Source organism: Solanum tuberosum, unplaced genomic scaffold, assembly GCF_000226075.1.
Source record: "Solanum tuberosum cultivar DM 1-3 516 R44 unplaced genomic scaffold, SolTub_3.0 scf00535, whole genome shotgun sequence".
Lineage (NCBI taxonomy): Eukaryota > Viridiplantae > Streptophyta > Magnoliopsida > Solanales > Solanaceae > Solanum > Solanum tuberosum.
The window spans coordinates 138812-161282 of record NW_006239471.1 but is presented as its reverse complement, the minus strand read 5'-3'; the positions used below and the strand labels follow the sequence as shown (position 1 = coordinate 161282).

General features: G+C 33.8%; 1 protein-coding gene across 2 annotated transcripts; it reads left to right on the top strand.

Moving 5' to 3' along the window:
• Positions 1–374: 374 nt before the first annotated feature.
• LOC102604380 (polyphenol oxidase D, chloroplastic) lies at positions 375–21878 on the top strand. Of its 2 annotated transcripts, XM_015304411.1 has the most exons (3): positions 375–586; positions 15675–15902; positions 20327–21878. In XM_015304411.1, exons 1-3 carry the CDS (start codon positions 419–421, stop codon positions 21725–21727), a joined length of 1797 nt encoding a protein of 598 aa, XP_015159897.1. In that variant the 5' UTR covers positions 375–418; the 3' UTR covers positions 21728–21878. The 2 variants fall into 2 exon arrangements, with proteins under 2 accessions (XP_015159897.1, XP_015159896.1); XM_015304410.1 differs by lacking the exon at positions 20327–21878 and having other exon boundaries at positions 387–586; positions 15675–17458.
• The last annotated feature ends 593 nt before the right edge of the window (positions 21879–22471 follow it).

Here is a 22471-nt window from a genome sequence, read left to right as displayed (position 1 = left end):
TAAATAAAATTGTGTATGCAATGCATACTCTTTTTAATACATCAAACTAGACAATGTATAAAAATAATCTATGTACAATTAATACAAGCATATAACTAATATATGCATAGCTAATGCAATCATTATTAATACATTCTATTTAGTATTGTTCTTATACACTTTACCAAACAATCTGTTCAGCTATTCACATGATCTACACTATTATCCTTGTGTTTTGAAATAAAGTACACTCTTATTTGAATAAAAATGTGTAAAAGATTTCCCACACATTATCTTCAAAAACCTCCCACCTACCGCGTGAATATATGTTGGAGTGGTAGGTGAGCCTCTAAACTTGTACTCTAATTATTACTAGCAACATACTATATAATGCAAGGTTAGAACCATATGAATCTTCATCAACCAAAAGCTATTAGCAATGGCAAGTGTGTGCAATAGTAGTTCTACTACTACAACTCTCAAAACTCCTTTCATTTCATCCAATACTTCTTTATCTTCAACTCCTAAGCCCTCTCAACTTTTCCTCCATGGAAAACGTAACCAAATGTTCAAAGTTTCATGCAAGGTTACCAATAATAACGGTGACCAAAACGTTGAAACGAATTCTGTTGATCGAAGAAATGTTCTTCTTGGTTTAGGAGGTCTATATGGTGTTGCTAATGCTATACCATTAGCTGCATCCGCTGCTCCTACGCCACCTCCTGATCTCAAAACTTGTGGTAAAGCCACCATATCGGATGGTCCACTAGTAGGCTATACTTGTTGCCCTCCTCCTATGCCAACTAACTTTGACAACATTCCATATTACAAGTTCCCTTCTATGACTAAACTCCGTATCCGCTCCCCTGCTCATGCTGTTGATGAGGAGTATATTGCTAAGTATAATTTGGCCATAAGTCGAATGAAAGATCTTGATAAGACAGAACCGTTAAATCCTCTTGGGTTTAAGCAACAAGCCAATATACATTGTGCTTATTGCAACGGTGCTTATGTATTTGGTGATAAAGTGTTACAAGTTCATAACTCGTGGCTTTTCTTTCCGTTCCATAGATGGTACTTATACTTCTATGAGAGAATATTGGGAAAACTCATCGATGATCCAACTTTCGCTTTGCCATATTGGAATTGGGATCATCCAAAGGGCATGCGTTTACCTCCCATGTTCGATCGTGAAGGAACTTCTATTTACGACGAAAGGCGTAATCAACAAGTCCGTAACGGAACCGTTATGGATCTTGGTTCATTTGGGGACAAGGTCGAAACAACTCAACTCCAGTTGATGAGCAATAATTTAACACTAATGTACCGTCAAATGGTAACTAATGCTCCATGTCCTCTTTTGTTCTTTGGTGCGCCTTACGTTCTTGGGAATAACGTCGAAGCACCGGGAACCATTGAAAACATCCCTCATATACCTGTCCATATTTGGGCTGGTACAGTACGAGGTTCAACTTTTCCTAATGGTGATACGTCATACGGTGAGGATATGGGTAATTTCTACTCAGCTGGTTTAGATTCGGTTTTCTATTGCCACCACGGCAATGTGGACCGTATGTGGAATGAATGGAAGGCAATAGGAGGTAAAAGAAGGGATTTATCAGAAAAAGATTGGTTGAACTCCGAGTTCTTTTTCTATGATGAAAACAAAAAGCCTTACCGTGTGAAAGTCCGAGACTGTTTGGACGCGAAGAAAATGGGGTACGATTACGCACCAATGCCAACTCCATGGCGTAACTTCAAACCAAAAACAAAGGTTTCAGCTGGGAAAGTGAATACAAGTTCACTCCCCCCAGTGAACGAGGTATTCCCACTTGCGAAGATGGATAAAGTCATTTCATTTTCCATCAATAGGCCGGCTTCATCGCGGACTCAACAAGAGAAAAATGAACAAGAGGAGATGTTAACGTTCGATAACATAAAATATGATAATAGAGGGTATATAAGGTTCGATGTGTTTTTGAACGTGGATAACAATGTGAATGCGAATGAGCTTGATAAGGTAGAGTTCGCGGGGAGTTATACTAGTTTGCCACATGTTCACAGAGTTGGCGAGAATGATCATACCGCGACTGTTACTTTCCAGCTGGCGATAACAGAACTGTTGGAGGACATTGGTTTGGAAGATGAAGAGACTATTGCGGTGACTCTGGTACCAAAGAAAGGTGGTGAAGGTATCTCCATTGAAAATGTGGAGATCAAGCTTCTGGATTGTTAAGTCTCAATTGAATCTGCTGAGATTACAACTTTGATATGCTTATGTTTCCTTGTTCTGTTTTTTTACTTTTGTTTTTCCATGTAACTTTTCCTGTTGAAATCAACTTGATGCTTGATTTCCTTGGAGTTGTTATTCACTAATAAATCAGTTACTATTATGTGGTTTACTATAAGAAAGTATAGCTACTCATCGACATTTAAAATTAATATCGAAAAAACAAAACAAAAAATATTCGACGATGTAATTGACTAAGTGTAACAAACAAATCATTAAAACAATGATATTCGATACAAGTATATAAAATATTATGATATTTATTTGAAATGCCAAAAATATTATGACATTTTGTATTTGTTTAAAGGTATTTTGACTTTACAGAAGATCACATTGCAACGTGTCATTTACCTAAAAATTGAAGAGCCACGAAAAGCATCTGGAAATTTCTCACTTCTCTCTCGGGGATGGAAGTTGCGCATATCTTTGTTTTTTTTCTGCCTCTATTTGGTTGCATTCATCTCTGTTTTTCAATTCTGATAAATTAATTTTCTCAATTTGTTTGCAATTCATCTTTTTCTTGATAGAATGTAGAAATTTTCTTTGTTCTTTCTTCCTTCAATTTACAAGAGGTTGGTAATGAGACTTTAATTTGGGGGTGGGGGGTGTTCTCTTTTGAGCCAACTCTTTCTATCGGTGTCAATCTCTCTATCAGATTCAGTTGTCGACTAACTCCCAATTTCGATATACTGCTCTTCGGGTATTCTATGTTGTTAATTTTTACAAGGTGTTGTTTTAGTTCTATTTCATTATTTTTCTTTTATATATTTATGATTTTTGTTATTTCTGATTCATTATGTAATAATTGGATCGCCATCTTCATTAATGTGTATAGAATAATAGAATTTTATGAGAATTAAAATTTTGATTTTTTTTCTCCATTAACTCAATTTTGCGGGGAAGAAATGTTCATCATGCATTGAAGCTTCAATTTTGGGCAAGGTGACAATTGCTTATTCTTCTAAAACATTCTTATTATTTGCTTAAATCTTTTGTTCTCTTAACTTGCCGAGTTTTGAAGTGGTACTAAATTCTTAGTTGTAGGTACTACAAGAAAGCGTTATAGCAGCGACAATTGCGGCGTAGCTAGTACTTCCATAACTAAAAGTTATTTGTGACGACAGCAAGGAGTCGCCACAATAAATATCTATTTATGGCGATATTTATTGCCACCAAAGGTAAACAAATACACCACAAAAAACATTTTTACAACAAACATTTGGCCATGTCGCAACTTAAATAAATGATTTAGTAGCGACATAGTCGCCACAAAAGCCCAAACTAATTAGTAGCGATTCTTGTCGCTACAATACCAATAACTATTAGTGGCAACGTTATCTTGTTGCTGAAAAGATACTTTTAGTAGGAAAACTAGTCGCCACAAAACCTATTAAACCATTAGTGGCAAGTCTCATTTTGCCACTAGATTAATTTTAGTGCACAATATATATATACTTTTGTTTTTTTCAACCGCTAAATTGTAATTATTCAACACCTATATAGACATTGAGAAAAATGATAGCCAATATTAACGCAATAAAATTCTCTAAAATTAATATATTTATTTATATATTGCTATTAAAAGCAACCAATAGTATTTAAACTACAAAATCATTTTGTACTGGAGTGTTATTATATTCATATACACATCATCAAAAATTTGCATAGCACATCTTCAAGCTCCTTGATCGATCCCATTGTTTAAGAACCTTGTTTTCTCTGCTATTATTAAAGAACACTGAATCACTTTGATGATTCAATAATGATACTAGCAAAAAAAAGAGGAAGCACATATTGTTATTTCAAATAGCCTTGCAACTGAGATGCTGCCTCAATCAACTCAAAAATATACAACTAGACCAAGAAATAAACAAAGGGTGAAGTTGAACTATTAATGAAGGGAAAAGAATCAACCTTTCTGGCATAGTATGTTATACATTAATTGATAGAGGGAACAAGAAATAGGGATCTTCTCATTTATCATTTAAGAATTCAAGAAAAAATTCAAAAGTGAATCTTTTGATGGATAAAAGAAAATAAAATTAACCCACTATGAAATTAAAACGTATATGCATGATAAATCCGATAACAAAAGACATGGGAATCACTAATTACCTTGGATTTATCCAAACAAATATTGCTCAACTCCTCAATTCATATGGAAAAAAAACAAACACCATGAGGAAAAAATGGACCAATTTGCAGGCCATGGTTCTTACCTAAACATATTATTCTACCTTGTTATTTTCCTTATTCTCTTCAATGCTACATTCACCACTTATAATCAAATATCTAATTTAGTGACGATCCTTTGGATGACATTGAAATTAAAAAAAGTAACAGTAGAAAGTTATAATCCTACAATGGAGATATTCTTGTCATCAATCCATAACTTCATTTTGAGAATTTTAGAGTAAAGAATGCTAACACTTCATTACAAGCTTGGAAATAATAAATTCTCTTTGATTCTCACAATATAACAAAGAAGTAAGAAGGATGTAATGTGTGTAACTACACTGGAGTTTTCTGTTGGGCTTCTCTTGATGAGCCATTTGAACTTTACTTCTACCAATATCGATATCAACTATGACTATACTATTGCCCAAAAGAAGAAGCAGGCTAAAACTAGTTTTACAAAGAAAGGGATTCAAATAGTCTATATCAAAGTTAGAAAAATTTCCAAACTCACTATTTAGTTGGAGAACCACAACTATCCAGCTTAGTTTTCAAAAAGATAATTTGAGCTTTGTAACTTACAATTGCTCTTCTGATAAAATTCAATTCTTCTTGAATTTTCATATTAATGTTAGAGTCAGTAAAGAGTGGGTGATTTGAATAAGCGGGAAGCAGTCCAACTTTATCATAATGACAGAACAACAAATGGAAGAAGTCCAACTATGGAAAAGTATTGAAAGCAACTAGCATGTAATTAGACATGATCAGGTAGCAGAATTTCAGAAGTAATAGCAGTTTTATTATTATTATTTTTCCTACATACTTAGTTTTAATGAACAATAGTTTTAGATTTATAATTTCCTCTTCCTCTCTTTCTATTGGTGCGAGAAACTGCAAAGTAAAAAAATCATTAATTGATTACAGAGAACTCCAACTGAGATACAATGACCAGGCAACAATATGTTTTACAGTTTTTTGGACCAAGTTGTTGGGCTATTGCCCAATGTTTCAGCCAAAGGCTCATGGCCTAATCCTACTCCTACTTGAAAAATGATTGGAATTATTCTCTTTATTTGGTTTCCAATTTTATTAGGAAACGGATTGAAATAGTAATCCTATTTGGAGTTGGTTTTCGCTTTGTAAGGAAAAACACAACTCTATAAATAGAGGATGGTCTTGAGAGAATAATTCAGATTGCTCATTAGTATTGTCTTTGAAAGACATTAGGAGAGAAGTTTTTGAGAGAGCTTTCAACAAGAGATAAGACAGAAGAAAAAAGGGTTCATTTGTTGCAGTCTTTTATTCCGACCAGCAACCTTCAGATTGTGTTTTCCGATTAACTAATCGTTGGATCGGGCTGAAATTTGTACTAAGTGTTCATGACATCTTGGCGGTTGATTTGAACGGTGGAGATCAGATTCAGAAGATAGAAAGATTCTGTTTTGGGTCCCGAACAGTAGCTGGGTTTGGGTGATGTTTCTTTCTATTTATCTTTTGTTGGTGTAGCTATTGTTTGTTCTCTTTTGGCACTTGTTGTGTAGCCATTAGAAGAATAATTGTAACTCTCTTATTGTTATAGTGAAGCAATTCGGATCTTGTCGATCCCGTGGTGGTTACATTTGTTTTGAAGGATTTTTCCACGTTAAACTTGGTGTTCTTTATTTTAGATTTTCGTTTTCATCTTTTTCGTCACAGCAAGTGGTATCAGAGCGAGGTTCTCTATATGGAGGGGGATATGAGCAAGATGGTATGTCTAAACGGAAGAAACTACAACATATGGAAAAGCAAGATGAAAGATCTACTCTTCGTGAAGAAGATGCATCTTCCCGTTTTTGCTGCTCATAAACCTGAGCCTGTAACTGATGAAAATTGGGATTTCGAGCACCAACAAGTATATGGATATATAAGGCAATGGGTTAAAGATAATGTTCGCAATCATATTGTGAATGAGACACATGCTAGAACATTGTGGGAAAACTTGGAGACGCTTTACGCTTCAAAAACTGGCAATAACAAGTTGTTCTTGCTAAAGCATTTGATGACCTTTAAATATAAAGAGGGCAGTCATATTCTTGATCACATAAATGATTTTCAAGGTGTTCTTGATCAGCTATCAGGAATGGGTGTTAATTTTGATGATGAAATACAAGGACTTTGGCTTCTTAATACTCTATCGGATTCTTGGGAAACTCTTCGTGTCTCTTTAACAAATTCTGCTCCCGGTGGTAAGGTGACTATGGAATATGCAAAAAGTGGTGTGTTGAATGAAGAAGTTAGAAGAAAATCTCAAAGCACATCCTCACATTCAGATGTTTTGTACACAAAAGATCGAGGGAGAGATAAGATAAGAGATCCAAAGAGTAGAGGTAAAAGTAGAAGCAAGTCAAGATTCAGGAATCCAAATATTATATGCCATCATTGTGAAAAGAAAGGACATATTAGAAGATTTTGCAAACAATTAAAGCAAGATCTTAAAGAAGGGAAGAAAGAAGAAAATAATGGAAACAATGTTGTTGCTGTTGTTCGAGATGACTTTTTTTTTTCTTGTGATAAAGACGTCATCAATTTTGTATCTCAAGATACAAGTTGGATAGTGGATTTTGGAGCTCATCACATGTCACATCGAGAAAAAACTTATTTTTATCTTATACTTCTGTTAACTCTGAGGTATTAAAGATGGGTAATGCTGGTGAGGTTAAGGTGTTTGGTGTTGACACTGTTTATTTGAAAACCAATACTGGTTCAACGTTAGTCCTTCAGAATGTCAAGCATGCTCCAGACATTCCCTTGAATTTGATCTCTGTAGGACAACTAGATGATGATGGCTATCATAATGATTTGTTCAATGGCCAATGGAAGCTCACCAAAGGCTCATTGATTGTAGCTCGAGGAAGAAAACATCCAAATTTATTCGTGACACAAGGATCGATTCTTGGAGACTCTATAAATTTGGTGGAAAGCGAGACTTTATCATAATTGTGGCACAAGAGGCTTAGTCATATGAGCGAGAAGGGGATCACCTGTTTGGCTAAGAAGAATTTGCTTGCTGGTGTGAAACAAGCAAAGGTAAAAAGATGTGTTCATTGCTTAGCTGGGAAACAGAAAAGAGTTTCTTTTCACAGTCATCCTCCTTCAAGAAAGTCTGAGCTACTGGAGCTAGTACACTCTGATTTGTGCGGTCCTTTTAAAGTGAAGTCAAAAAGTGGTGCGCTTTACTTTGCAACTTTCATTGATGATCATTCTCGCAAGATTTGGGTATATCCTTTAAAATCCAAAGATCAAGTACTTGATGTGTTTAAGGAGTTTCAAGCATTATCTGAGAGACAAACGGGAAAGAAATTGAAATGTATTCGCACTGATAATGGTGGTGAGTATATTAATCCCTTTGATAACTATTGCAGATCGCAAGGAATTCATCTTCAGAAGACTCCTCAATTAAATGGCCTAGCAGAAATGATGAACAGAACTTTAGTTGAGAGAGTTAGATGCGTGCTTTCATAGGCTAAACTTCCAAATTCATTATGGGCTGAAGCACTTATAACATTGTTGCTTATGTTATCAATTTGTCTCATGTTGTTGCATTGGATGGTGATGTTCCAAACAGAGTTTGGTTTGGTAAGGATGTTTCTTATGATCACTTGAAAGTGTTTGGTTGTAAAGCTTGCGTGCATGTTCCAAAAGATGAGAGGTCAAAATTAGATGTTAAAACTAAGCAGTGCATCTTCATTGGTTACGGTCAAGATGAGTTTGGATATCACTTTTATGATCCAATTGATAAGAAGCTCATTAGAAGTCGTGATGCCGTGTTTTTTGAAGATCAAACTATTGAAGATATTGACAAGGTTGAGAAACCAGTTTCTCAGATTGATGAGAGCTTAGTTGATGTTGATCCAGTTCCTATTATTGATACATCTTTTGCACATGAAGGAACCCAAGATAATGATCAGGGTGTAGAACCTATAGATGTTCCTGTTGGTGATGTTGTGGTTGATCATCAACCAACTAATGCTGAGATGACAAATTTGGATGCCCCAGAAACCTCTTGTAGAAGATCCACTAGAGAGAAGTGAAGCTCAACACGTTATTCTCCTAATGAGTATATCATTTTGATTGACCTGGGAGAACCTAAAGGTTATGATGAAGTCATGCTAGATACTCATAGAGATATGTGGGTAGAAGCCATGGAAGACGAGATGAAGTCACTTCAGAGAATGGCACATATGAGCTAGTGGAGTTACCGAAAGGTAAGAAAGCTTTAACAAATAAATGGATCTTCAGATTAAAGCAAGAGCAACATACATCTGCACCTAGATACAAGGCTAGGTTAGTTGTCAAAGGTTTTGATCAAAGAAAAGGAATTGACTTTGATGAAATTTTCTCTCCTGTTGTGAAAATGTCTTCTATTCGTATGGTTTTAGCCTTAGCCGCAAGTCTAGATTTAGAGGTTGAGCAGATGGATGTCAAGACTGTCTTTCTTCATGGTGATTTAGAAGAGGAGATCTACATGGAGCAACCCGAAGGCTTCATAGTTAAAGGAAAAGAAAACCATGTTTGCAAATTGAGAAAGAGTTTGTATGGCTTGAAACAAGCTCCAAGGCAGTGGTACTTGAAGTTTGAATCTGTTAATTTGAAAATCAGGGATACAAGAAAACATCTTCAGATCATTGTGTATTCTTTCAGAAGTTCTCTAATGATGATTTTATTATCTTACTACTTTATGTGGATGATATGCTGATTGTTGGCAAAAATAAATCTAGAATTGTAGTCCTTAAGAAAGAGTTTAGAAAATCGTTTGCGATGAAGGACTTGGGGCCAGCAAAGAAGATCTTAGGCATACAAATTCATCGAGATAGACACAAGAAGGAGTTATCACTATCCCAAAAGGAGTATATTGAGAAAGTACTCAAGAGGTTCAACATGATAGAGACAAAAGTGGTTAGTACACCTCTTGCTAAACACTTTAAGTTGAGTACGACCCAAAGTCCATCTACTAATGAAGAGAAGAATGAGATGTCAAGTATTCCATACTCTTTCGCGGTTGGTAGTTTGATGTATGCTATGATTTGCACTAGACCAGATATTGCACATGCTGTTGGTACCGTTAGCAGATTTCTTTCCAATCCTGGAAAAGAACATTGGGCTGCAGTGAAATGGATACTAAGATATTTGAAGGGTACACAGATTTCTTTCCAATCCCGGAAAAGAACATTGGGCTGCAGTGAAATGGATACTAAGATATTTGAAGGGTACTTCAGATATGGAGTTGTGCTTTGGTAGTGGCAAGTCTGAACTTGTATGCTACACAGACTCTGATTTGGGAGGAAATCTTGATAATTCAAAATCCACTTCTAGTTATTTGATCACTTTTTGAGGGGGAGCTATTTCTTGGCAATCAAGACTTCAGAAGTGCATAGCTTTATCTACCACAGAAGCTGAATATATTTCCATCACTGAAGGTGCCAAAGAATTGCTTTGGATGAAGGAGTTTATCAAAGATCTTGATTTTGAACAATCAAGGTTTGTCTTATTTTGTGATAATCAAAGTGCTATTTATTTCACCAAGCACTCTACTTTTCATTCCAAGTCCAAGCATATTAGTAGAAAATATCATTAGATTAGAATGGCCCTGGAGGAGAAATTATTTGAGGTTGAGAAGATACACATTGATGACAATCCTTCAGATATGCTTACAAAAGTGGTGATCGTAGACAAGCATGAGTTTTGTAGAAGTGTGGCAGGCATGAAGCCTGTCAAGAGTTCCTCCACTTGAAGTCCATTTGGCCCCTTGGCTGGAGGGGGAGTTTGTTGGGCTATTGCCCAATGTTCCAGCCAAAGGCTCATGGCCTAATCCTATTTGGAGTTGGTTTTGGCTTTATAAGGAAAAGCACAACTCTATAAATAGAGGATGGTCTTGAGAGAATAATTCAGATTGCTCATTAGTATTGTCTTTGAAAGACATTAGGACATAAGAGAAGTTTTTGAGAGAGCTTTCAACAAGAGATAAGAGAGAAGAAAAAAGGGTTTTTTTGCTGCAGTCTTTTTTTCCGACCAACAACCTTCAGATTGTGTTTTCCAATTAACTAATCGTTGGATCGGGCTGAAATTTGTACTGAGTGTTCATGACATCTTGGAGGTTGATTTGAACGGTGGAGATCGGATTCGGAAGATAGAAAGATTCTGTTTTAGGTCCGGAACAGTAGCTGGGTTTGGGTGGTGTTTCTTTCTATTTATCTTTTGTTGGTGTAGCTATTGTTTGTTCTCTTTTGGCACTTATTGTGTAGCCATTAGAGGAATAATTGTAACTCTCTTATTGTTATAGTGAAGCAATTCGGATCTTGTCGATCCCGTGGTAGTTACATTCGTTTTGAAGGATTTTTCCACGTTAAACTTGGTGTTCTTTATTTTAGATTTTCGTTTTCATATTTTTCGTCATAACACAAATTGGATATGTTTTATTACTGTATATTTAAACCAAGATAGAGGAGTTAGTCTTTTGCTACTTAACAATAATCTTTCCTTGTTAATAAAAAATAATAATGGTGATAACATATTAACAGTTATGTTATGGGAGCTACCAAACAAAAATCCAACAAACTTCAAATCTTATACACTTAAGAGTATAGATTCTTGACTCAGTTGGATCTTTACTACTCTAGATGCCAATGAAAATAATGTTAGTCTTGTGTTACTTAATAAAAATCTTTTTATGTTTATCAAAAGAGAATAATGATGATAGCATATTAATAGCAACAATTTGGGAGCTACCAAAGAAAAATTAAACAAAAATCCTCTAACAAATTCAAAATGTTTCAGCAAATAGAGGGTGCAAACCCTTTCTAGTATACTACAGAAACCCAAAATGCACCAGTTTGGAGCGTGAACTAACCTGCGTCAGTTTCTGCCTCTAAGGAGGGAGTATACTATCTTCTAGATTTCTTGATGATTGTGTCTCTCGAGATGTTCTTTGGCAATGGCTACTTGATATATATTTGTTTTGTTTGTTGAGGTACTTGACATGGATTAGATGATTGTCTTGTCTCTAAATATATCTTTGTAACTCCTATTGATTGTACTTGTGGTTGCGACTTTATTTCAGAACTTCCACGACCTCGAAAATTGAAACATCCAGATTATGTACCACCCTCCCACTTTTACCTTGTCCAGTTCCTTTCATTTTCTTCAACATCAGATTCAAAAAAGAGAAGTATAAAAATCAGAAATTAATCAAAGACAAACTAATGTGAAGAGTAAGTCTATTGTAAATAACACAATAATCTTTGGACCCATTGTCAAACAAAGACAAACTAATCATAAAATAAAACGAGTTTGACCAACTAATTAATGAAATCAAGTATATGATGTGGCTTTATGTTATTTATTTCCTGTACACCTTTCAATTTAAATAGACCATATTGTTGAATTGGAATAAATTAATTAGCCACAACACATGTAAGCATGGCGTAACTTCAAACCAAAAACAAAAGGTTTCAGCTGGGAAAGTGAATATATACAAGTTCACTCCCCCAGTGAACGAGGTATTCCCACTCGCGAAGATGGATAAAGTCATTTCATTTTCCATCAATAGGCCGGTTTCATCGCGGACTCAACAAGAGAAAAATGAACAAGAGGAGATGTTAACGTTCGATAACATAAAATATGATAAATAGAGGGTACATAAGGTTCGATGTGTTCCTGAACGTGGACAATAATGTGAACGCGCATGAGCTTGACAAGGCAGAGTTCGCGGGGAGTTATACTAGTTTGCCACATGTTCATAGAATTGGCAAGAATGATCATACCGCGACTGTTACTTTCCAGCTGGCAATAACAGAACTGTTGGAGGACATTGGTTTGGAAGATGAAGAGACTATTGCGGTGACTCTGGTACCAAAGAAAGGTGGTGAAGGTATCTCCATTGAAAATGTGGAGATCAAGCTTCTGGATTGTTAAGTCTCAATTGAATCTGCTGAGATTACAACTTTGATATGTTTATGTTTCCTTGTTCTGCTTTTTACTTTTGCTTTTCCATGTAACTTTTCCTGTTGAAATCAGCTTGATGCTTGATTTCCTTGGAGTTGTTATTCACTAATAAAATCAGTTACTATTATGTGGTATGTGTTCACGCTACTCCCGACATTTACATAAAATCAACGATGATGTAATTGACATAAAAATAATGAGGGTTGGCGTAAAATATGATTAAAACAATAATATTTTATACAAATGACAAAAATATTGATATTTATTTCAAATTGCAAAAAATATTATGACATGTGTTTCAAATGTTATATTATTAGTAGCTAATTACCGATATTTACATTTAATATTAAAAATTTAGATCTTTTCAAATTATTTTTGTCACTCTAGAAGAAAAATTATTGGATGCATACACAATAGGAGTCTTAGTTTATTTATTTTTAATTTATCATCGTATGATAGAGTGATCTTTATATTAATAAATCAGAAATTATAAAATTAAGGGAAGCATAGCTCGACCCTTTGTTCCGATTTGCAAATGAGGACTGCTTATATAAAAATAAAAATAAAACACATGTAGAAATTACTCAATCTTTGTACAAATATTCAAGTCGAGGGTGTAAATAGACAAAAATAATGGCATCATAAGTGGACCATTATTTTTATATAAACCGATTTTTTTTTCTTTATTTATGTTGAGGAGACACTATTTGTATGAGACCTAATCTATAACATTCGATGACTATGGACTAAAGATTTTTGCATGCAAAAATTTCAAATGAGAGCTTAGTAATTATTTAGATATGATTATCTACCTATATTACACTTAATCAGATATGTACTTGTCTATAATTATATTGATCACTAATTATATTTAATTTAAATAAACATCAAAATTTTAATTTTATGATCTATTAACTTATGACTTATTTTTTTAAGTCAAAATAAAAAATAAATCTTAAACTTATAACTTATACTAATAAACTATAAGTTTATCCAAAAATGCTCCAAGACTATTTTAATAGGACGAAGTGGACAAAAGAGTAGTAGGAATGAATGAAGAAATTGGATCTTGACACTATAGTCTCTCTCTATATATATGGTGATCCTGTTTGCATTTTCGCGTATTTACTTATATTTTAATTAAAAAATTTGACTCTACTATTTAAATGCACAAATGGTTACTCAATTATGAACCTTTCGGTCAATATCAATAATAATTTTTTTACTCAAAAGTTATTTAATTATAGATTTTTTCTCTAAAAGTCACTTAATTTTGATTTTTAATTCAAAAATCATTCAACTATGATTGTTTTATTTACAAAGTCACTCAAACTATTTAATTGATTTTTGAATTTAAATTTATTGACATGAAATTCTTATTTCTAACCAAAATTTTAAAAAATAATATATCCATTTAGTGACCCGCCCACTCAGACCGACCCGCTAAAAATATAATATGGACCTTTTTTTATATTTAAAAGAATACTTTCTTATTTCTTAAAAGTTGGATTAGAAATAAAAATTCATATCAACAAATTTTAATTAAAAAATTCAACTAAATAAATGTAACGACTTTATAAGTCAAACAATCATATAATCAAATGACTTTTAAGTTAAAAATCAAAGTTGAGTAACTTTCTGAAATAAAAATTTATAATTAAATAACTATATGAGATATTTATCTCAACGATTCAATTATCTTTCTATGAACATTCATTTCCGACAACTGGACAAAAAGCTCTACATCTCCTAATGGGAAACCACATGGACATCACGACTAAAACACTTTTTTCAAAAGAATATTGTTTGCTAGTGTATACCAAAAGATCTACATTAATATAACATAACATCATGGCGGAGCTAGAAGTTCGATTATAAATTTCGTCAAATTCAATAATGTTTGCTTAAATAATATATTTGTATAGTAATTTTTTTTATAAAATATGTACAAATTTAGGTCAAGAATTCAGTTATTAACCCTTTAAAATCGTGTTATAAATTCAATGTTAAAATTCTGGCTTCGCTCGTGCTCAACATTACTTATCAAATTTATCTTTCTGTCTAGAAAAGTACTACTACTCTTTTGACTCGTCTAGACGTCTACTATAGATCTCCTAATAAAATTAAAAACTCCAGTTTTAAAATTTTCCTCACAATTATTACTCTTAATCTCCCATGCACCTACCGAGTCACATATATTAAATGAGCCTCTAATAAATTTGCTCCAATTGGTGTATATTCTATCTATTAATTTATGATCTACCTATTGATAATTTGTAATCTAGTCAAAATGATGACAAAAAAAATATAATATCTAGACTGAAGTTCTTAGTCAACAGCATAAATGAAAGAGAAAAAAAACTCAAGAAGAAACATGATATCTTGTTGCTCTGATTCGTAAAAAAAACATAGTAACTTTATAAAATATCTTATTCTTTGGGTAGAGTGTATATGAATAATAATGAATAAAATATATTACTAGTAATACTGAGATTAGTTACCTGAGACTATTTCCTATCTTCTGTTTGATTTGATTTATTAAGGACAATTATGTTTCAACGATCATGCTTATGCATTATCAATGATCAATGTATTGCTAAATGCTAATACTATAGTTTGTCATGTACTCCCTCTGTTCTTAATTACTTGTCCACTTTTGAATTGACGAATTTACCATTTTATCTCTATTAATTATGAAGTGGATGAAAATTTCTACATTTTTCAAAATAATTAGTCATTTAATTGAGAGAATAATAGGTAAAAAGAATTTGTCCTTTCTTGATTTGTCAAAATGGACAAGTAATTAGGGACAAAGGGAGTATTAATTATATGTTCTTCTGTCAACCGACCCAACCGACCCCTAAAGAGATTAATTATCCAGACTGTAAGTTATTTTTCTGTTTACTACAGAGCTTCTAAGAACAAAAACTTAATAATTGTATGGCTGCTATACAAAATTCCCCACCTACCGCTTCCTGGAATAATTGATATGGAAGCCGCCTCTAAAATTGAATAATTATACTGTTTTACATATTATTATATAAGGCAAGGTATAGCCCAATGAATTTTCATTCAAAACCTAGCAATAATGGCAAGCTTGTGTAATAGTAGTAATACATCTCTCAAAACTCCTTTTACTTCTTCCTCCACTTCTTTATCTTCCACTCCTAAGCCCTCTTCAACTTTTCATCCATGGAAAACGTACCAAATGTTCAAAGTTTCATGCAAGGTTACCAATAATAACGGTGACCAAAACCAAAACGTTGAAACGAATTCTGTTGATCGAAGAAATGTTCTTCTTGGCTTAGGTGGTCTTTATGGTGTTGCTAATGCTATACCATTAGCTGCATCCGCTTCTCCAACTCCACCTCCTGATCTCTCATCTTGTAGTAAAGCAACGATTAACGAAACTACGGTGGTGCCGTACAGTTGTTGCGCGCCTAAGCCTGATGATATGGAGAAAGTTCCGTATTACAAGTTCCCTTCTATGACTAAGCTCCGTGTTCGTCAGCCTGCTCATGAAGCTAATGAGGAGTATATTGCCAAGTACAATTTGGCGGTTAGCAAGATGAGGGATCTTGATAAGACACAACCTTTAAACCCTATTGGTTTTAAGCAACAAGCTAATATACATTGTGCTTATTGTAACGGTGCTTATAGAATTGGTGGCAAAGAGTTACAAGTTCATAATTCTTGGCTTTTCTTCCCGTTCCATAGATGGTACTTGTACTTCTACGAGAGAATCGTGGGAAAACTCATTGATGATCCAACTTTCGCTTTGCCATATTGGAATTGGGACCATCCAAAGGGTATGCGTTTTCCTGCCATGTATGATCGGGAAGGGACTTCCCTTTTCGATGTAACACGTGACCAAAGTCACCGAAATGGAGCAGTAATCGATATTGGTTTTTTTGGCAATGAAGTCGAAACAACTCAACTCCAGTTGATGAGCAATAATTTAACACTAATGTACCGTCAAATGGTAACTAATGCTCCGTGTCCTCGGATGTTCTTTGGCGGGCCTTATGATCTCGGGAGTAACGTTGAACTCCCGGGAACTATAGAAAACATCCCTCACGGTCCCGTCCACATTTGGTCTGGTACAGTGAGAGGTTCAACTTTGCCTAATGGTGCAATATCAAACGGTGAGAATATGGGTCATTTTTACTCAGCTGGTTTAGACCCGGTTTTCTTTTGCCATCACAGCAATGTGGACCGGATGTGGAGCGAATGGAAAGCGACAGGAGGGAAAAGAACGGATATCACACATAAAGATTGGTTGAACTCCGAGTTCTTTTTCTACGATGAAAATGAAAACCCTTACCGTGTGAAAGTCAGAGACTGTTTGGACACGAAGAAGATGGGATACGATTACAAACCAATGGCCACACCATGGCGTAACTTCAAGCCCTTAACAAAGGCTTCAGCTGGGAAAAAAGTGAATACAAGTTCAATTCCTCCCGTAAGCCAGGTATTCCCATTGGCTAAACTCGACAAAGCAATTTCGTTTTCCATCAATAGGCCAACTTCGTCAAGGACTCAACAAGAGAAAAATGCACAAGAGGAGATGTTGACATTCAGTAGCATAAGATATGATAACAGAGGGTACATAAGGTTCGATGTGTTTTTGAACGTGGACAATAATGTGAATGCGAATGAGCTTGACAAGGCGGAGTTTGCGGGGAGTTATACTAGTTTGCCACATGTTCATAGAGCTGGTGAGACTAATCATATCGCGACTGTTGATTTCCAGCTGGCGATAACGGAACTGTTGGAGGATATTGGTTTGGAAGATGAAGAGACTATTGCGGTGACTCTGGTGCCAAAGAGAGGTGGTGAAGGTATCTCCATTGAAGGTGCGACGATCAGTCTTGCAGATTGTTAATTAGTCTCTATTGAATCTGCTGAGATTACACTTTGATGGATGATGCTCTGTTTTTATTTTCTTGTCTGTTTTTTCATGTTGAAATCAGCTTTGATGCTTGATTTCATTGAAGTTGTTATTCAAGAATAAATCAGTTACAATTATGTTTGAAAAGTAAAACAAGTTTGAACATACTATCCTTCCGGTCTAATTTATTGAAAATGGTTCAAAAATACTATCCTTCTCGTCTAAAAATGTTTTACTCCTTTATTTTTGGTTCAAAAATACCTTTCATTCCATCTTTTGATCTAAAAGTACTCTCAACCCAAATTTAATTAAATTGAATACTTTTACTAATTAGTTAATTTTTTCATTTGTTCTAAAAATAATATTTTATTTATTCAAATTCTTAATATTAGCTTATCCCAAAAATTTAAAATATTTAAGTCTAAAAAATAAAATCAAGTATTTATTATGTAAAAATAAAGAATGAAATTCTTATTATTATTATTATTATTAAATTAACGCAATAATATTCTTAAAACTTAACCTTTAAATTTTTTCTTTCGATACTGATTTTCCTTCAACTTTTCCACATCTTTCTGCACTCATTACAGGTTGAAAATATTTTTGAAATCGCTTTGAATTTTACATTTGAATTGATTTGAGATGGGAAAAAAGAGTTAGAGGTTTAATTTTTTATTTTAGGATGAAGGATGTTTACATTCAAAGTTGGGTTGATTACAAAAAAAAATGTTTTGTCGTTTCCATTGGTCACGAGGCTCCAAAGGTTCGTCTTTTAGGTGTACAATTCCTTTTTTTCATGAAATTTTGCTTTTTGGATTGGAGATGAGAATATCATCTTGTCTAGTCTTTTTTTTTTTTTTTGGCTTTTATTTATTTATAGAATTTTATTGTGTTATTTTAATAATAAGAATTTAAGAATTTCATTCTTCATTTTTATAAAATAAAATTTTTTTATTCGCTAAACTTATATATTTTAAATATTTTGAGATGAGATAATATTAAGAATTTGAATAAATAAAAAATTGTCATTTATAACAAATATAAGAATTAACTCATTAGTTAAAGAATTTAATTCAATTCAATTTGGTTTGAGAGTGTTTTTTGACCAAAAAATAGAAGGAGGAATATTTTTGAAGCGTAAAAGGATGATATTTTTGTACTAATTAGTTATTCTATAAAAAAAATTGAAAAATCACATTCATTCGAAAGAAGTTACTATAGTATAAAATGGCGATAGTGATTGCTTCCTGAGCCAAGATGATTCATAATAGTTATAATATTATCAAGTTTACAATTAAATGTTTATAATTTTTAATTTTTTAAAAATAAATATCAAGTATAAGCAAAAATTATTGATTCCCATAAACTCGTAAATAAAACTTTAGATCCACACTGATTGCTTTAAAGTTTTTTTCATGTTATTTGTTTTAATGGTGTTGAACAATGACAGAGTAAAAATAAGAACATAGGTAAAATTCTTCCTATTTTCGATAACAATTTCATAATATTAAAAAATATTTGAGTAAAAATAGAATCCAAGTTGTCTCCTTATTTATAATTTGAATATTAAAAGGTAGTGTGCAGGTGTGTACTCCAAAAGATGTACATCAATATAATATAATATTATATCAAAATTATCTTTCTGTTTAAAAAAGTAGTACACTACTTATATTTGATTCGTCTATTACAGATCTTCCCAAGTAAAAAAAATTATTAAAAATTCCCCACACTTATTATTCTTAATTTCCCTCCTACCGCGTCCCAAATATATTAAGTGAGCTTTTAAACTTCCTCCAATTGGGGTACATTTTATCTATGAATTTCTCATCTACTTGTCAATAATTTGTAATTTAGTCAAAATATTTAAAAAATAATGACCTAATTTGATTTTGTACGGAGTTTAAGTAAAGAAAGAAGAATTTTCTATTTCGTGACCTTAAATATACCAAAATGTCATTTAGTCTTGTTATCTTAAATATGTTACGTGGAAAGTTGAAGTTAAAACATAGCAAAAAAAAAGTCATTGTTTTAAACCAACTTAAAAAAAAAGCTTGTATTATTTTTTAAAAGAAGAGGGTAAGATCTAGACGGAATCAAACCAAGCGCCAAAAAGAAACATGATAATTTCATAAAATGACTTTTGACAAAAGAATAAATTGCATAGAAAACACGAAATATAAAGCTAATTTTGAGATCTGTGTCATGACTAAAACCACCTCTTTTCTTATCTCCCCTAAGAGAAATAGTGCTTTTGGAGTGGAAAAGAGTTGTTAGGTGAGTTTGGATTCGTTTTGATAAAATGTATAAATATAGTACTGAATAAGATGCGTTAAAAATGATGGAATTAATAATGCTAAGACTATTTCCTATCAACGGTTTGATTTGATGTATTAATGATGATTCTGTTTTGAAATTATCAATGCTTGTGAATCTCGTATGAATAAAACTAAAAATGATATAGTATATTGTTAAAAAATTTCCTCACCTACCACATCCCGAATTGTTCGATATGAGATCGAGCCACCTCTAATCATGTTTGAAATGGAGTAATATTTTATTTGGCTCCAACACATTATATAAGGCAATGTATAGCCCTATGAATCTTCATCCAAAAACTAGCAATGGCAAGTTTGTGTAATAGTAGTAGTACCACTCTCAAAACTCCTTTTACTTCTTCCTCCACTTCTTTATCTTCCACTCCTAAGCCCTCTCAACTTTTCCTCCATGGAAAACGTAACAAAACGTTCAAAGTTTCATGCAAGGTTACCAATAATAACGGTGACCAAAACCAGAACGTTGAAACGAATTCTGTTGATCGAAGAAATGTTCTTCTTGGTTTAGGAGGTCTTTATGGTGTTGCTAATGCTATACCATTAGCTGCATCCGCTTCTCCAACTCCACCTCCTGATCTCTCATCTTGTAGTAAAGCAACGATTAATGAAACTACGGAGGTGCCATACAGTTGTTGCGCTCCCACGCCTAAAGATATGACCAAAGTTCCATATTACAAGTTCCCTTCTATGACTAAGCTCCGTATTCGTCCCCCTGCTCATGCTCTTGATGAGGCCTATATTGCCAAGTACAATCTGGCAATTAGTCGAATGAAAGATCTTGATAAGACACAACCTACAAACCCTATTGGGTTTAAGCAACAAGCTAATATACATTGTGCTTATTGTAACGGTGCTTATGTTATTGATGGCAAAGTGTTACAAGTTCATAACTCATGGCTTTTCTTCCCGTTCCATAGATGGTACTTATACTTCTACGAAAGAATCTTGGGATCACTCATCAATGATCCAACTTTCGCTTTACCATATTGGAATTGGGATCATCCAAAGGGCATGCGTTTCCCTCCCATGTTTGATATTCCAGGGACTGCCCTTTATGACGAAAGGCGTGGTGAACAAATCCATAATGGAACCATTATAGATCTCGGTTCTTTTGGGGATCAAGTACAGACAACTCAACTACAGTTGATGACTAATAACTTAACGCTAATGTACCGTCAATTGGTAACTAATGCTCCATGTCCTCTTATGTTCTTTGGTGGACCTTACACTCTTGGGAGTGACGTTGAATCACCGGGAACTGTTGAAGTCATCCCTCACAGTCCTGTACACATTTGGGCTGGTACAAGACGAGGTTCCATTTTACCTGATGGTAAAACATCAAACGGTGAGGACATGGGTCATTTCTACTCAGCTGGTTTAGACCCGGTTTTCTATTGCCACCACAGCAATGTGGATCGGATGTGGAAAGAATGGAAAGCAATTGGAGGTAAACGAACAGATATCCAAAACAAAGATTGGTTGAACTCCGAGTTCTTTTTCTATGATGAAAGTGGAAATCCCTTCAAAGTGAAAGTCAGAGACTGTTTGGATACGAAGAAGATGGGATATGATTACGAACCAATGCCTACCCCATGGCGTAACTTCAAGCCAAAAACAAAGGCTTCAGCTGGGAAAAAAGTGAATACAAGTTCAATTCCTCCCGTAAGCCAGGTATTCCCATTAGCTAAACTCGATAAAGCAATTTCGTTTTCCATCAATAGGCCTGCTTCGTCAAGGACTCAACAGGAGAAAAATGCACAAGAGGAGATGCTAACGTTCAATGAAATAAAGTATGATAACAGAGATTACATAAGGTTCGATGTGTTCCTGAACGTGGATAACAATGTGAATGCAAATGAGCTTGATAAGGCAGAGTTCGCGGGGAGCTATACTAGCTTACCACATGTACACAGAGTTGGGGATACTAATCATACTGCAACTGCTACTCTCCAGCTGGCGATAACAGAACTGTTGGAGGACATTGGTTTGGAAGATGACGAGACTATTGCGGTGACTCTGGTACCAAAGAAAGGTGGTATTTCCATTGGAGGTGTGGAAATCAAGCTTGCGGATTGTTAATTAGTGTGGAGTGAATCTGCTGAGATTACATGATATGATCTGTTACGATTCTGTTTTTGTTTATTGGTTTGTCTGTTTGTTTGCTTTTAATTTTCATGTTTGAGACGAATGAATCCAATTTCCTTGAATAAAAGCGATTTATTATCACATAGAACCATTTACTTTTGTTATTGAAAATTTAAAATCACTTTGTTTTATCTCATACAAAATGTTAAATGTGTTGTTTAGTCATTTTGGATAGTTTTGAGAATGCTTTAAAAATGAATGTTACAAGTGCATAATATGTTGTCTTGGGATAATTCACATATTATTACTCATCCCTAATTACTTGTTCACATTTCCTTTTTTAGTTGTCCCTAATTAGTTGTTCATTTTGACAAATCAACTACCTTTCTTGAAAATATTAAGTTTTTAATTCATCCACTTCATAATTAATAGGGGTAAAATGGTAAATTCACTATGTTAATTATTGATTTCTTAATAACTGTGTCAATTTAAAAATGGACAAGTAATTAGGGACAGAGGAAATATTTGATATGATTCAATGAATTTTAGCTATAACGATTACTTTTGCTAGTTAGTGTATTCAGTTTTGGAATGATATGTTGGTCTTGGAATAATTCACATATTTTTTATATGAGACTCCTAACTTTTAATAAAAAATAGGGAACAAGATTAGGAACAATAGCATGTGGATCTAGAAAGGACTAGTAACCTTAAAATAATGTAGCATACACAATAATA